Source organism: Sus scrofa, chromosome 3 (assembly GCF_054392235.1).
Source record: "Sus scrofa isolate SSC_HxYL_T2T_F1_AM1 chromosome 3, Sscrofa_HxYL_maternal_Yorkshire_Landrace_v2.0, whole genome shotgun sequence".
NCBI lineage: Eukaryota > Metazoa > Chordata > Mammalia > Artiodactyla > Suidae > Sus > Sus scrofa.
This window is the reverse complement of record NC_139385.1, coordinates 81355657-81372347: the sequence shown is the minus strand read 5'-3', so window position 1 is coordinate 81372347 and position 16691 is coordinate 81355657. Positions and strand designations below refer to the sequence as shown.

At 42.9% G+C, this 16691-nt stretch overlaps 2 protein-coding genes across 10 annotated transcripts in view; both read left to right on the top strand.

Annotated features, from left to right (window-relative positions):
- The first annotated feature begins 896 nt into the window (after positions 1–896).
- On the top strand, positions 897–8936 carry C3H2orf78 (chromosome 3 C2orf78 homolog). Of its 2 annotated transcripts, none has more exons than XM_021088402.2 (3): positions 897–1085; positions 4983–5744; positions 6898–8936. In XM_021088402.2, the coding sequence occupies exons 1-3, from the start codon at positions 1079–1081 to the stop codon at positions 8766–8768; spliced, it is 2640 nt and encodes an 879-aa protein (XP_020944061.2). In that variant the 5' UTR covers positions 897–1078; the 3' UTR covers positions 8769–8936. The 2 variants fall into 2 exon arrangements, with proteins under 2 accessions (XP_020944061.2, XP_084875029.1); XM_085018903.1 differs by lacking the exon at positions 897–1085 and adding an exon at positions 1324–1490.
- A 4999-nt stretch (positions 8937–13935) lies between these two features.
- STAMBP (STAM binding protein) overlaps positions 13936–16691 on the top strand; it is a 64487-nt gene continuing 61731 nt past the window's right edge. For 6 of the 8 annotated variants that reach the window (XR_014841643.1, XR_014841645.1, XR_014841644.1 and 3 more), the window contains exons 1-2: positions 13936–13974; positions 15838–16055. Coding sequence is in view for 3 of the 8 variants with exons in the window: in XM_003125008.5 (XP_003125056.1) it covers positions 15853–16055 (203 nt within the window). In the remaining 5 variants the exon portion in view is untranslated. Of the gene's footprint in view, positions 14189–15837; positions 16056–16691 lie in introns of all 8 variants that reach the window. The other 2 variants (XM_005662463.4, XM_085018900.1) reach the window with 2 other exon arrangements.

Here is a 16691-nt window from a genome sequence, read left to right as displayed (position 1 = left end):
GGTAACACTAGAGCTTTAACTCACTGATGGAGGCCAGGGATCAAACCTGCGTCCTCATGGATGCTAGTCAGATTTGTTTCTGCTGAGCCACGATGCGAACTCCAGAGTCTGTTTTGTGAAGCATCAAGCACTGAAGAAGACCTTTTACTGCTGGAAGTTGACAAGAAGAGACATCCATGAGGGTAAGAAGGCAAGATCAAGACTTGTCCTAGAAACAATGCCTATAATGAAGGAAAAAAAAAAGAGAGAGAGAGAGAGCAGAAGAGAAATACAAGTCCAACTTGGCCCAGCCCAACCCCAGGATGGTAGGAGTTAGGGGAAAAAAAAAAACTAAAAAAGATCTTTGGACCACATTGTTCTCTAAAACATGCACTCCACAAACATCACCCTGCTCTTGAACCAGTTTCCAAAAAGAGCTCCTTAATGTCATCCTTTGCGTCTTAAAACCTGCAGTAAGTTCACTAATCAAACTGACGTGATTTCATAACAACTGTAATTGTTCAACCTGCACAGCTCTTTCCTAATGAACTAATGTATACAAAATCAAAAATGTATAATATATAAAACATAATAATATAAAATGTTTTATATTTTAAATATATAATATATAAAACATAAATCTATAAAATATGTTACTATTATTTATATCCATAAACATCTAGAAGAAACATTGAGATGATTTCCCTAACCTAACAGCCTGTGGGAAAGTAAATCTGTCCTGCAGGATTTCACCTCCCCAGAGCTCACACATTGAGGTGTTGTTTCGCTCTCCAACGTGCTCTCCACCAAATCCTGTCTTCTTGTTGGGGATCCAACCTCCCTATTGGCTTCCTCATACCTTTTAACTGCCTGCTTTGTGACATCGTTCTCCCACCAAACCTACTGCCACATGGTAGAACCTCGTGGTTTCCATGGAGTTGCCTGTGTATCAATTTGGATCATCGCAAGTGACCAGTGACCAGTGACCAGTGACCAGTGACCTTTGTACTGGACACATGTGCTCTTTGGCTTCAGCCACTCAGCCATCCTTCGGTCTCATCTAGTATCTGCAGTTGATGTTTCCTCTTCTTTTCTGAACATGTCAGGTAAGGAAAGAAACTTTTAAAACTTTGTCATTAGGTTTTTTTTTTTTTTTTTGCCGCTAGATTTAGTAGTAGATTCAAAATAGCGTGGGATAATGGGGAAAAGTATTGAACTAGAAATCTGGAGGCTGAGTTTCAGTCTTGACTTTGACATTTACTATCTGTGTGACTTTGGGCATGTCATTGACTTGCTCACAAAGTATTTTGTCCTCATCTGTTACATTAGGATACTACTCTGGTTGTTCTCTGTGGTCCCTTTCTTTGCTAATATTGAGTCTTAAAGGGGGCTCATGTAGAAAATGAAATCAGAGACTTCTTGAGAGTATTCAACAGGAACAGAAAACCCAGTTGATGCAGAAAACTAGCAATATATACTGAGATGTTTCGTCTGTAATGGTCTCCTTCCACGTATGTTTCAACTTTAGTATTTTAAATTTAGGGCTGTTCAAAGAGTAATATTCACATATTTCAGAGTTTTCTATCTAAACTAGTTGAAAGGGAAAATAGAGAGAGAGGATGGAGAGTACTGGGCCACACGGAGGCACATGGTCAACGTTAAGGAAGTTTAGGATTGTTTTCATCAGTACAGGTCAAGAGGAACAAAGTGAGAGGAGAAAATATAAGAATAAAGAGGTGTTAAAAAAGAATAAAGCTGGGAGCGCATGGAGGAGCTCTCAAGAAAAAAGTAGTTTGGGATGGAATGTTGACAGGAACCAAAGATTTTAAATCAAAGCAGAAAGAGCATGGAGTGAAATATGCTCAGAACAGGGCGAAACAAGTTGATTTTAGCGAATACTTATATTAATAGACAAGGAAGGAAAGTAAGGCCAGAAAAGGGTATGGCTGGGAAAAGCAGCTTATCATAAAAGTCATAGTGTTTTTATTTGATTGCCTCTCTGAATGCAGTTGGCACTTGACAGTTTTGAATGTAGACAGTTTCAAAATATGTTTTAAAAACAATGCTTCCCATAAGCAAGAAACTAATAAAAGTGGTTATCTAGGGGGCTGATTTTCAATGTTTTATATCATTTTGATTTGTTAAGCCATGTAGATGTTTGGCTCATCAAAAATAAAATTTTCAAAACGGTATCTTCTAACCGGAATCAGAAAGATTAGTTCCTTTGTATGATAAGTAGGTTCTAAGTCAAGGCTACTTTTCATCTTAACAGTTATTTCCTTCTTAACACAGCGAGCACACTGATCAACAGCCATCCTGTTTTTAGATCTTAGCTACTAAGAAGATAAAGGAAAAGTCAAGTCCCACATTTCTAGTTCCACTTTTATTTAAAACAGTATTGTGGAGTCCTTTGGGTTTTCCTACATTTAAAAACTTTTTTTTTCTTTCTTTTTTTTCTTTTAGGGCCATACCCACAGCATATGGAGATTCCCAGGCTAGGGGTTGAATTGGAGCTGTAGCCGCCAGCTGCAGCCACAGCAACACAGGATCTGAGCCACGTCTGTGGCCTACACCACAGCTCACAGCAATGCCAGATCCTTAACCCACTGAGCAAGGTCAGGGATTGAACTTATGTCCTCATGGATGCTGGTCAGATTCATTAACCACTGAGCCACGAAAGGAACTCCTAAAAATCGTTCTTAATTGGCCTCTAGTGATGATGGTTTTTTTAAGGCTTTGGGGATGTCACTCTTCTAGATGTTGAAGGTGATCGTAATCCAGGTTCTAGGATAAATTTAAAAACCATCATGATACTTTCTAAGATGTATCATGTTTATTATTGGGTTATATTAATTGAAATATATATTTCTACTAAGCTTAATATCTGCTACTTGCGGGGTAATAGTCAAAAAAATATGAGTGATCACAGTAACAGAATTCTTGTACACATTATTTTGCTGTCTGCTTTGTACCAGTTTTTATTGAAATATTTGTCTACATAGATTGTGGCTACCTATACATTCACATTTATTGCGATTTTTTTTGTTTTTTCTTTTTAGGGCCGTGCTTATGGCAAATGGAGGTTCCCAGGCTAGGGGTCTTATTGGAGCTACAGCTGCTGGCTACGCCACAGTCACAGCAACACCAGATCCAAGCCACGTCTGTGACCTACACAGCAGCTCATGGCAATGCCAAATCCTTAACCCACTGAACAAGGCCAGGGATCAAACCTGCAACCTCTTGGTTCCTGGTTGGATTAGTTTCCGCTGTGCCACAAAGGGAACTCCATATTTATTCCATTTTACCGTTTATGCATTTTTACTGATGTATCTTCTCTGTATGGCTAGGAATTCATTCAAAATCACCTTCTATTGTGTTTTTTGGTAAACAGTATTCACTAAATAGAGTAGGCAATATTCACTTTCATAATATTGCATGTATAATACAGAACTTAATTTATTAGTAAATTTCTGCTTTGATACTTGCTAGTGCCCAGTTTTCATTAATATCCATGTATTTTAGTTATGTGATTTATTTTTCATGATTTTTTTCATGTTTTTCCAGAACTTATTATATCTTCCTCCATATACATCATATGTAATATATGATTTATTCATGAGTTACTACTGCTATTATTATTGTCATCATTATAACCACTTTTTAAATGAGTAATCTGAAACTCAGAGAGTTGACTTTTTTCTTTAAAAAGCACTTAAGAATTTCACTTTCAGGTAATCATTTTGAAGTAGGATCAGAAACCAGGCTACAAGAATGTAAAAATGACACTTTATTTTATTTTTTTGTCTTTTTAGGTCTGCACCCATGGCATATGGAGGTTCCCAGGCTAGGGGTCTATTCAGAGCTGTAGCCACCGGCCTACACCACAGCCACAGTAACACCAGATCCTTAACCCACTGAGCGAGCCCAAGGATTGAACCCGAAACCTCATGGTTCCTAGTTGGATTCGTTTCCACTGTGCCACGAGAAGAACTCCTAAAAATGACCCTTTAAATTTACCACTTGGACTGAGCTGTATGTGAACTCTAGGTAATAGCATAGGAACTACACAAGCAAAGTGAGACACTGAAGGGAGTTCCCGTGGTGGCGCGGTGGAAACAATCCAACTAGGAACCGTGAGGTTTCAGGTTCAATCCCTGGCCTCACTCAGCAGGTTAAGGATCCAGTGTTGCTGTGAGCTGTGGTGTAGGTTACAGACCCGGCTTGGATCTGATGTGGCTGTGGCTGTGGCGTAGGCCGGCAGCTGTAGCTCTGATTCCACTCCTAGCCTGGGAACATCCATATGCAGTGAGTGCGGCCCTAAAAAGAAAACACACACAAAGTGAGCCACCAACGATTACAAAGGTGATAGCTGTACTGTTTTCTAATGGACAAACAAAACAAAACAAACAAACAAACAAACAAAACACCTGTATGAGAAGTTCTATTTCTCCTGGCATTTGGCAGAGTCATGCTCAGGGCAGATCCTGGGAAGGAAGTCACAATATTTAGGTTCTGAAGCTTGGTAATGAAACTAACATAAGAAGAGAACTTGAACAAGTCACCTTGACCTCTCTGAGTCTAGGTTTCCTTACACATGAAATAAGACTGTTAGAACAGGAGGTCTCTAAGGACCTCCTCATTCTCAAATGCTTCAATTCCAGGAAATAGCATACAAGTCCATATTAGTGTGGGTTTAAGGGAAAGATAAGGCGGGGAGAAGGTTGCCTCTAGTCTAGAGGACAAGGTATGAATCACACCACACCACCTGGGTCTTCTGCACATCCGTGCCCAAGATGGGAGCACAGGCAGTTCATCCAGAAGAGTGTCAAGTTGCTCCAGCCCTTACAACCATCACAAACAGTCTGATTTTTTTGGTATTTCAGTAACTATTGTGATATTAGAGGTGTCCTGATAGTAAGGCATTTAAGATAATGTGGTTCCTCAAACATAATGAGAACTTATCAACCTCACTGACTTTTTCATTACCTTCTTGTTCCTTACAGAAAATTTCCAAAATGCCTCTGTGCTTGGAACTCTAAATTCTCTCCAGCTCTCCCTTCCTGTGGTGAGCAATGCAGCTTCCCTAACAGGAAGCGTCTGCAACTTCTCCAGAGTCTCTGCTCCAGCCGTCAGTTCAGCCTGGCTGCTGCCATCAGTCTCTGGCACCTCTTTCCAGCCACTCATGGGTAATGCCTACCTTTACCAACATTCTAGCACAACTATGTTGTCTGGAGTTACTGGCCAGAACCAGATGTCCACTTCAGCTGCTTCCTATCCAGGTATTTTTGAGTGGAACATCACAGGAAGCACTGAAAAGAAGTCTTCTTCACTCGGAGACTTCACTGTGACAGTCATGGGCCAAGACACAACTGTCTCTTCCATGTCTATGGCAGCCCAGTATGACAAAACTTCAGATGCCAATAGCATGGTCTCTCTGTATCCATCATTTTCTGCCAGCCTTGTCCAGGGAGCACCATCGCAGACTCCAGATCAGGGACATGGCCTGTCACTTCCCCACCAGGAGGGAAGCCAAGTATATTACTATCACCAAGGCACACTGGGGTCTTTACTGGCTGGAGAACTTGGCCCCTGCCTGCCATCCTATGGCCCTGTGTCATACACAGGAAGTAGGGCCTCTGCCCCTCAACCAGAAATGGTAATGGTACTAAAGGAGGTTGAGCCTGCAAATATCCTACCACCGGCTTCTACCCCTGGAATCTACTACTCTGTGTATGCTCAACCCATCACAGAAACAAGCTTTCAAGGTGAGTACAGATAGCTGGAAAGGAGGACAATAAGGTTAACATTAGAAAAATGGGGTCCAAAATCTGTAGCTGGGAAGTGGCGTGTAGACAGGTTGAATTTATGTCTTGAGACTTTATCTACCCTTGCTCAGTGCTCTCTGTTTTCAGACTGTATAGAAGAAGACCTAATATAGGTGGGGAGTTGAGAGACTGTAATTGTCAGCTATGCTGCATGTATGAGAACCCCAAGAGCAAACCAAGGGATACCATATTTTTCACTGTTCTAGCTCATCAGTCCCCTTGTACTACCACACTGCAAAACTCCCTTCCCTGACCTGCTGCTATAGGCTCCTTGGAGGGCATTTCAGAACTCTTATTATGACAGTGCCAGTTTAACTTTCCCTCATGTCCTTAATTTATACCAGCATTTGAGACCTTGGGTTCTGAGAGCCTGTCCAGAGCAAGCTGGTGAAGACTCTGACCCTGCTTATATATATCATCAGGAAGCCCTATTCCCTTCCTAGTTCATGGTGTGAAGTGTTCTTATTCTCTCATGAAAGTGGGGAGAATTGGGGAGTTCCTCTTGTGGCTCAGTGGTTAACGACTCCGACTAGGAACCATTCTCTATATGAGAATGTTAGGCTTTGTAAAACACTTGGTATTTTTTTTTTCTGTCTTTTTAGGGCCACACCCATGGCATACAGAGGTTCCCCGGCTAAGGGTCGAATCGAAGCTGTAGCTGCAAGCCTGTGCCACAGCCACAGCAATGCCAGATCCCAGCTGTGTCTGTGACCTACACCACAGCTCATGGCAACACCAGATCCTTAACCCACTGAGCAAGGCCAGGGATCGAATCCACAACCTCATGGTTCCTAGTTGGATTCGTTAACCACTGAGCCACTATGGGAACTCCTACAACTTTTATTTTTTATTTGACTTACAATAGCCCAATGAGAAATACAAAGGAAACCAAGAATCAGTGACATCAAATGATCACCAGTAAGAATTAGACTAGTCACCTCTTATCGCCTAGCATAGGGCACTGTCCATGATCCTCAAGTAGAGCCATGAGAAATGCCTTGCCCATCATTGGAAGGTATATGATTGCTGTGTTGGTGTCTAGGGGGAGCATCTCCCTTACTGGGGACTGACTTCTTCCTTGATTTCTTTGTAGTGATGGAGAATTCCCTGGGACTGCAACCTCCAAGTCAAACATTTTGTTTGTCACAAACTCCAGAATTCCCCAAGTCCTGCAGTAGCAGGAACATCCAGGTTCTTGACCCACCACCTGAACTTGGGGACATTTCAATGATAGCTCAAGTCCAGAGTTCCAGCAATCTCCTGGCACTGCCTCCGGCTCCAAGCCAGGAACAAACAGAGAATAAGAGCTTGGATGATATCAAACCCAAGCAACCAAGCTTTCTGGATGCCTACCAGATCCCAATAGAGAACTTAGATCCTCCACTACTCCCTTTAGAAATTCCTGATATACACCATCTCCTGGCCTGCATTGATCCCCTTGGCCAAGAGGAGAAGCCTGGCTCTGAAAAGTCTGCCCTGCGAAATAATAGCCTGAGTCTTGAGGACCTAGGGACACTTGAAAATGGGATTGAATCTAACAGTGGTTTTGCAGACATCGCCACATTGGTGGAGGATATACAACTTCCCCAGCTCTTTACTCCTTTGGAAGACCTCGATCAGTCTAACAGTCCCAAGGTAATCAAAGCCACCGATACCAGAGCCATTCAGGTGAATCAGGTGCAGGAAAAGTCAGGTGTCCTAAAGGCTCCCTCTGATCGACCCAGGAAGAACAAACATAAGGCCTCGGAACCTATTGACGGTGCTCCCGAGGCCAAAATCCAGCCAAAGAACCCAGAGTGCCTGTTAGGGGGAGAAGTGGTTATTTGTAATGCCGTAATCAGTGATGGGGGTCTTGAGAACATGGCCAAGCCTTCTAACAGCAAACCTCAGAAAGCTGCCTCCAACAGGATCAGCAAAGCTAGGAGCCATGGGCAGGAAAAGACCAAAAGACCCAGAGAAAACAACTCCAAGAAAGCTGAAGAGAGTAAGCAGTCAGGGAACAAAGTCAAGGCAGAAGAGAAGCCAACCATTCCCAGGAGGAAGCGGAAGAAAAACCAACCTGACCTTAGCCAAGAGAACTTTAAAAAGCCTCGCAGCTGCCTAGGCATGCATATGCTGGAGTCTGTGCAGGTGTTCCATGCCCTGGGGAAGAAGACTGATAAGAAAATTAGATTCGCTTCCTCTCACGCCCTGGGAAATTCCAGCAATCTCAAAGACTCCCAGCCATCCACAGCTATCAAGCCATGGCTGGAAACCCCATGTAAGGGTAAGGGTGCTGAGAAAACTCAAATCAAAGCCCAGAAACCAGATGGCAATGCTGAAAAAGAGTGTCCATCTTCATCCCAGTATGAGCTGCCACCTCCTGGGAAGGTCAAGTTGGTACCTCTGCCTTTTCCCAATCTGGACAAGCCTCAAGCTCGACCTGTCCCTCGGAGACCACAGTCTCTGGCCTCACATCGGCCTGCCATGGCTTGCCCTTCCCAACCTGGTTCTACTAACTCAGCTCAACCTACTGCAGCCAATCCATCCCGACCAGCTTCTGCATCTTTGCCAGGTCCTGCCAAACCAGGTTGGCCAGTTGTGACCAACCCAACCCAGCCCAGTGTCCCTCAGGCTGCTGGTCCTAGGCCTGTACCCTACAAAACATCATCTTGCACTTCTCTCCAGCGGGAGCCTGCTCCCCCTGCTGTGACCAAGCACCAGGCCCCACCCAAGCCTCAAAACCAATTTCTACTCCAAGACTTCTGCTTCCAACCAATTCCATGGAGGAAACCCAATGTTCCTGAGCCAGTGATGTCAAAGCTCATCACAAAAGAGCAGAGGCCAGAGCGAGAGGCCATGAAGAGGAAGGCTCAGCAAGAGCGTGAGAACGCTGCCAAATATACCTCTTTGGGGAAAGTGCAGTTTTTCATCGAGAGGGAAAAAGACATGGAAATTGCTCGATACTACGGATATGCAGTATAAGAGCTGCTAGGATTGTTGGTGCCACCTGAGGTACCAGATGTTTTTCCATATAGAGATAGATAGATATACAAATTTCTCTACTTATTCTGATATATTTTAAAACTTGATAAAACTGAATAAATGTAATAGAATTAATAGATGATAATAAAGAAGCCTTCTGAGTTTTGAGATGCTGTCAACTGTAGTATTTTTGGGGGTGGAGGTAGGAATCAAAGCCTGCATGAGAAAGAGGGGACTGAAAGTTGGATGGGAGAATGAGGGAACAGTAGTAAAAATTGAGGAAAGAGGAAGGAACTTGGCCCAGGGCTAGGAAGGCCAGACAGGGAGAAATTTTATGGGTTCACACACGGAAGCAGGAGTGGGGCATCAGGGTCTGAGGTTAGGGTTGAAAGAACAAAATTTGGGTAGAGTTGAAGATGACTGAAGATGCATCTAGGTTGACCAGGAGAAACAGAAAAAGCCTCTGGTGGAGATTAGCCTTATGCCTCATGACCACCAGAAAGGTATTTCAGAAAATGAGGTTCAGTACACAGCTTTGAAAGGTTTGAGTTGCCCTGTCCATGTGTGATTATAACAGGGGTGGGGGAATAGGGAAATCCACCAGATGAGTGGCAAGGGCTGAGTTATCCTGGGGGCAGAGGACAACATGGGTGGGGTCAAGTAAACCATTGCCACAGGAGACCCACTGGGAACAGGCCTGGAATATAAATCACCATTTATGCAACACGTATGGACCGGGACAGCAAATGCACTATTCAGTTAACCTTCTCCACAACAGTCAAGGCCAGCATTACTGTGCTACTTCACCACCGAGGGCTGCTAGTGAAGGACTGAAGTCACACTGCATGTGGAGGAACAGGTTTTCGATTGGAGGTGCCATACCTCCGAAGCCCTAAGTATTTGCAAGTGTCTGTAGGCGGCCAACCCAGGGCAGCTGGAGGGTGTGAGGTTGGAGGAGTGGGGGAGGAGGGGCATGGGAAAGAAGGAAGGGAGCAGGGAGAGAGATGGGGACCGTGGATAGCAACCATGGGAAAATTGGCAATTTTCATTTTCAAAATTATTTGTTCTTGAGATACAGTTCACGTGCCATAAAATTCACCTTTTGAAACTGCAAATTCAGTGTCGTTTAGTATATTCACAAGTCTACGCAACCATCGCCATTATAGAACCCAAAACATTTTCATCACTCCCCCAAAAAGAAACCCCCCTAACCATCAGCAGTCACTCCTCATTTCTGCCTCCCTTCAACCCCTGCAACCACTAATTTACTTTGTGTTTCTATGGATTTGCCTTTTTAGGACATTTCATGTATATGAAATAATGCAAATATGCTTTCAAGTTCATCTGTGTTGTAGCATGTGTCATTAATTCATTTCCTTTTATGATTATATAACCAGATTTTTAAAAATCCATTCATCCGTTGATGGACATTTGGATTGTTTTCATTAACATATTCCATTTATTGAGAATTTGTTCTGCGCCAAGCAGCACCAGGCTAAGTTATTCATCCTATTGCACAGATAAGGAGATAGACTTGGAGAGTGTCAAGAATTTGCCTAAGATTAAGAACTAGTAACTGGGGAGCTGGGGTTTGAACTCAGGCAGACTTCAGAGGTAGTAGATCCACATGACAGAACATTAGAAAAAATACAAAAGAGTATTCCTGTTACTCCAAGTCTTTACTTAAATCTTTCAAATGAGGGTTTACCTGACTACACTCTCTGAACTTGCCACTGCCCCCTACATTTCTCCTTTCTTTCAATCTGATTCCTTTTATGGAGACCCAATTCTTCCATGTATTTCCATGTATATGTAAATTACACTATGTAATTTACACTATGTAATTTACATATTTATCACATGATTGTTTGCAATCCATCACTTCTTCATCCACCACTAGACTATAAGATCCTTGAGGGGAGGTTGTTTTATTTTTGTCTGGTTCATTCACTAATATATGCCCAATGCCTTGAATAGTGTTTGGCACATAGCAGGTACTCAATATTTGTTGATTGACCAACTGACTGAATGAATGTTTTTCAAAGAGTATAAATACAATGGCATGCAATTCTCTATCTCACATTCAAAGTTATAGTGCTTGGTCATCCACTAACATTTTTGCAAAGAAATATGTAAACCAAATATAAAATGATAAAATTCCTCAACCCAAATTGTACAATTCAGAGTCATAACGGGAGTTCCCATCATGGACCAGACTAGCATCCATGAGGATTATATTCGACCCTTGGCCTCATTCAGTGGGTTAAGGATCCAGTGTTGCTGTGAGCTGTGGTGTAGGTCGCAGATGTGGCTTGTATCCCACATTGCTGTGGCTGTGGTGTAGGCTAGCAGCTTCAGCTCCAATTTGACCCCTAGCCTGGGAACCTCCATATGCTGCGGGTGTGGCCCTAAAAGACAAAAGACAGCAACAAAAAAGTCAGAAAGTTTCTTAGCTCATTTAACTCTAGTTGAAATTTTCAACCTTGTGAATGGCACTCTTGCCTAAAACAAATGGCTCTGAATTATTAGGAAATAAATCATATAACTCACAGCTAACTAGAAGGTAACAAAGGAAGAAAAGAAATATAGAATAAAATTGACTGCTTATGTGCAAATTTAAGCATTAATTATAAGAATACACACACATTTAAAACCTTTCCAAGAATGCATAAAAAGTCACTTTCCCAACTAGATATTTTTCTTGGTGACTGGAGATACCATTCTTCAAACAAACTGTAGGTGGAGCCCCAAACCTCAGATTCATCTTAATGTTACTGGTTTTACTGTAGCCTTCTCAAGGAACAATTTCATAAGGTAATTTCAACTCCCAACTGAAAAGGAACATAATTTCCATGCCTTTATAATATATAAAAGTAAAAGATCCCAGGACACTTGCTCTATTTCCCTTCTTGTAAACAGCTCTTTCCACATCTTTATCTTTCCAAGTAATTACTTTTCAAATTCTACTTGGGAGTTCCTGGCATAGCTCAGTGGTAATGAACCTAACTAGCATCCTTGAGGATGTGGGTTTGATCCCTGGCCTTGCTCAGTGGGTTAAGGATCATGGTGTTGCCAAGAGCTGCAGCATAGGTTGCAGACCTGGCTGGGATCTGGCATTGCTGTGGCTGTGGTGTGGGCTGGTAGCTGCAGCTCGGATTCAACCCCTAGCCTGGGTACTTCCATATGCTGCGGGTGCAGTCCTAAAAAGACACACACACACACACACACACACACACACACACACACACACACACACACACACACACACAAATTCTATTTGTTATTTTATATTTCCAATGAGTTCACAGAAAAAAATAATTAACCATGTGAACATTTTTCTTTAGTACACATTCTACTTCTGCCTTCAGAGCACCCCCATTCATTAAGAAGTCTTTTCTTAATGAAGCTTTGAAAGACATTTGTTTTGAGAAAGAAATAGTTATAGAAGATATGCTTTTTAAATTCACGGGTAAATTTTGTTGTAACATATGATAATTTTTTAAATGATTTAACCAGTACCCAAAAAAGAACTGTAGAGGCTAAAATGTTGTTAAAGTTTATACAATGAGGAGTTCCCATCGTGGTGCAGTGGTTAACGAATCTGACTAGGAACCATGAGGTTGCAGGTTCGATCCCTGGCCTTGCTCAGTGGGTTAAGGATCTGGCGTTGCTGTGAGCTGTGGTGTGGGTCGCAGACGCGGCTCGGATCCCGCGTTGCTGTGGTTCTGGCGTAGGCCGGTGGCTACAGCTCCGATTAGACCCCCTAGCCTGGGAACCTCCATATGCCGCGGGAGCGGCCCTAGAAAAGGCAAAAAGACAAAAAAAAAAAAAAAAAAAAAAAAGTTTACACAATGAAATTTACTTTTTTGATAAGATTTTAATTTTTTCTATTATAGTTGATTTACAATGTTCAATCAATTTCTACTGTACAGCAAAGTGACCCAGCTATACACACACGTATATACACCATCTTTTTCTCACGTTATCCTTCATCGTATTCCATCACAAGTGATTAGATATAGTTCCCTGTGCTATACAGCAGGATCTCATTGCTTATCCACTCCAAATGCAATAGTTTGCATCTACTAACCCCAAATTTCCAGTCCATCCCACTCCCTCCCCCCAAAATGAAATTTACTTTTAAAAACTTATCTTTCGCTGCCTATGGAATGTGGAAGTTCATGGGCCAGGGATCGAATCAAGCTTCTGGAGAGATAGTGATGGATCCTTAACCCAGGGCGCCAAAAGAGAAGTCTGAAATTTACTTTTAGATTCTACTAGTGGAAACCGCTAGAATGACTGCTCATCTACCGAATTACTCTTCCTCTGAAAACCTTGCCAACAGCCAAGATGGACCTTAACAGCCAAGGAGTCCACTGCGGCCTCTCTGGCCACAAAGGTTTCTCTGGACACTAAGTTTCTGAATGTGGCAATGAACAAAACTAAGGTGAAATCGAGCTGAGAATTGAGTAATTTCTAAAAATAAGTGAAGGAAAATTCACAGAGAGCAAATTTCCACACAGAGAAGACCCGAGGATATGTATTTAGCTATAAAAATAAAAGTAAAAACACAGCTCATCTCCTGATTTTCCAATGACATTCATTCAGACACACCTAGTAGAAGATATAGGGCATGGACAGGCTGATAGTGATAGGGGTCAACTTGCAATCAGTTTTAATAGAGTTTGTACAGTTTTCTCCAAAGAACTGGGACAAGGTAGCTTTCAGAATTGACATAAGCATTTAACACACCTCACAAATATGAAGGACGTGAAGGCATGGGGTAAACCTGAGTGACCAGACTCTAATTCCAAAAAATGTATGCTTTATGTAATAGATTTTATTTGATTCCATACTTTCTAAGCTTGTTTAAGATATGTTGCATTACAACTCGTGTAGCTTTTCACTCGGAGGGAATGCATCGGTCCATTTACGGTGTTCGTATTAATCTAAAAACAAAAGTTAGCTGGGTCCTTTATTTGTTTCCCACTCCTTCCGCGCTGATTTTCCTTTACCAAAATGGCCTCCCCCCAGCTCTCTTCTCATTGGTGGGTTTTTTTCCGCAGGTGACAGCTCTAACCCCGCCCCCAGACACTGCCCCGGGTCCTAAGTTCTTGGGAGTTTAACTGATAGCCCAGTTGGAGGGGGCGGGGCGGGGGCCGGATGTGACGTTTACGGAAGCTCCGAGAGTCATTCGCGGGGACAGGTGGGGAAGGGTCCCGGGAATGTGGTGGGGCTTGGGTGCTGAGCGTGGTCTGACAGTGACGCGGAGTGGCGGCCGTGAGTGTGGGACCTGCAGCCCACTCCTCCCCGCACCGCCTGCCCAGCCCTCTGCGCGCGAGTTCCCTGACGGCTCCGGTGCCCAGTCGGGCCCAGCGCGCCCCCGCCTACCTCATGGGCCCTTATGCTGTTGTCAAGAGGTCCCTCTCCGCTGTATACGCCCCCATCGCTCTTCCCGCTGCTTCCTTTTTCCTTCTCATGTTTACCCCTTGGTCCTTTACGGCACCACCTCTCTGGAGTATTGCTCAGCTCTGTAGTACTGGGCACCACCTGCTGGTCTCGGGAGTGGATTCCATTCGCGACAAAAATATCCTCTACAGAGAGACAGGGAAGAGCAACGAGCTTCCTCTGTTTCAGATAGCTTTGATGGGCTTTGCCCTGAATTTACTAATTAGACAACTGGGGGAGGTTTTAGATTTGCTAGTGGCTTTCTGAGCCCTTAAAAAGGCTCCTTACAGGAGACAGAATGCCTCTACATCCCTGGTAGTCCCCACAGCTTTTGTACTATGGGGGTGTATGAGAAGCAGCAGCTTGGTGGAGAAAGTGTCACTTAGAGATAGAATTGGCCTGGAGAAAACTATCTCTTAGGGAGGGGTTGGAGTGGAAAACAACAACAGTGTATAGACAAATGAAACTGAAATGTAAAGGTTTCTAGGCAGATATGAATCATGACTGAAGCAAAAGATCTCTGTGGGGAATGAGTAAGGTTTAAGATTCAAAGGAAAAAATGGGCCATTTGACACAGGGTCTTGAATTTCAAAACCTGTGGTAGCTTGTGTATATTCTAGAACATGCTGGTTAGGGTGTGCTGTAATTCAGTATGTAAGGTTGGAAGTTAGAATCTGATTCTAGCAGTAGCAATATCCAGAAAGATTCTAGAGGGGTTCCTTGGTGGCTCAGTGGCTTAAGGATCTGGTGTTGTCACTGTTGTGGCTTGGGTCACTGCTGTGGCACAGGTTCGTTTCCTGGCCTAGGAACTTTTGCATGCCCTGGGCCTGGCCAAAAAAAGAGAGAGAAAGATTGTAGATTACTGCAGTATGAGTCCCAGGTGGTGTTTTGTTGTGTTGTGTTTTTTTTTTTTTCTTTCAAGTTACCTTTGTGTCCTTTTGTTATTCGAAGAGCGCTTAGTCTTTGAAGATAGATTCCAATAAATTGCGTTCTAGATCAAAAATCCTTGCCCTGAAATGATGTGATGTAGATTGACTGGAAGAGTGATTCCGTGAGCAGAGTTAGGATTATAAGCATTCATTCCTATGCCATTTCCCCTAACTAACCTTCTGCTCAAGTATGAAAAAGTATAGGGAAACGTCAGTTACTCTCAGGTTAAAATGATCAACTTGAAGTCAGTTTAGGATCATGAAAATTCATTGAGTGTTCTCTGCCAGGTCAAGGGTGGATAGAAATGGGGAGCTGAGAAGAGAAATAATGGGAAAAAATGTAAGCTATTGTTCTTTTTATGGTGCTGAGGGCAAGGCCACCTAACCACAGGGAACACTTAGCAGGAAGGGCAGAATTGAACCCCTTGTAGCTCATTATGTTGTACTCTTTGTACCACCTAATTATGGTGCAGGGATTAGGAGTTTTTGAGGCTGCCAATCTTTTCATCATTGTGACATGGGCTTCCCTGAGGGTCTTGGGGAAAGAGACCTTACTTGATATAAGCCATAATGTATTCTTTTTCTTTTAATTTCCTCATAAGGTAGAGATTTGTGGGATGAGCGCACTGTGCTAGGCTATGCTGGGATGTTGAGGACTTTGGTGTTGATGCCATCTGTTTTCTCTGTTTCAGAGCTTCTTGGTCCCGATGTCTGACCATGGAGATGTGAGCCTCCCACCTGAAGACCGGGTGAGGGCTCTCTCCCAGATAGGTAGCGCAGTAGAGGTAAATGAAGACATTCCACCCCGTCGGTACTTCCGCTCTGGAATGGAGATTATCCGGATGGCATCTATTTACTCTGAGGAAGGCAACATTGAACATGCCTTCATCCTCTATAACAAGTACATCACGTAAGACACCTCCAGTTTCCTTTTTCTTTTCTGGTGACTGATGCCTCACTCATTCTGCTCTTGTGCTCATTTATTTCTGCTCAGAATTGCTAAAAGTAGAAAACGTTACAGCGTCATTATCATTAATCATTTTTGCTGGCAGCTCCTACGTATTGGCTGTCCTTGACGTTCAAAGACATAAGTACTGAAAGTGTTGTTTTCATGACTCAGTAATTTCATGAGTAAGAGACCTCGCTCTTTGGCCTGTGCCCACATGGCCCAGCTGTTAGGCAGGAGAGTTGGTGTTTCAACTACATGATTTGTATTGATGAATGTTTTTCCTGTCCTCTCTCAATCAGAGAATTATTGTTAAGCTTTAGCAGAGCCAAAATTCCTCACCTCTACTTACTTTGTAGCAAATTGAGTGATTCAGGGAGAGTTTTTCTTAACCTTTATCATAATCTTGCAAATCATCAAATAAGTATTGACCACCTATAGTTTGTGTAGCTCGTTATAAGACCTTTCCCTCGAGTTGCTTTTCTTAGGGCAGGGGGCATGAATTGAAGATTTCGGTTCAGTTAACAGAAACAGTTCTTAAAGCCCCAGTGATAAAGTTGTCTAATTCAGGAAGGGAATAGTGTTAAAGGGCCTCATTTA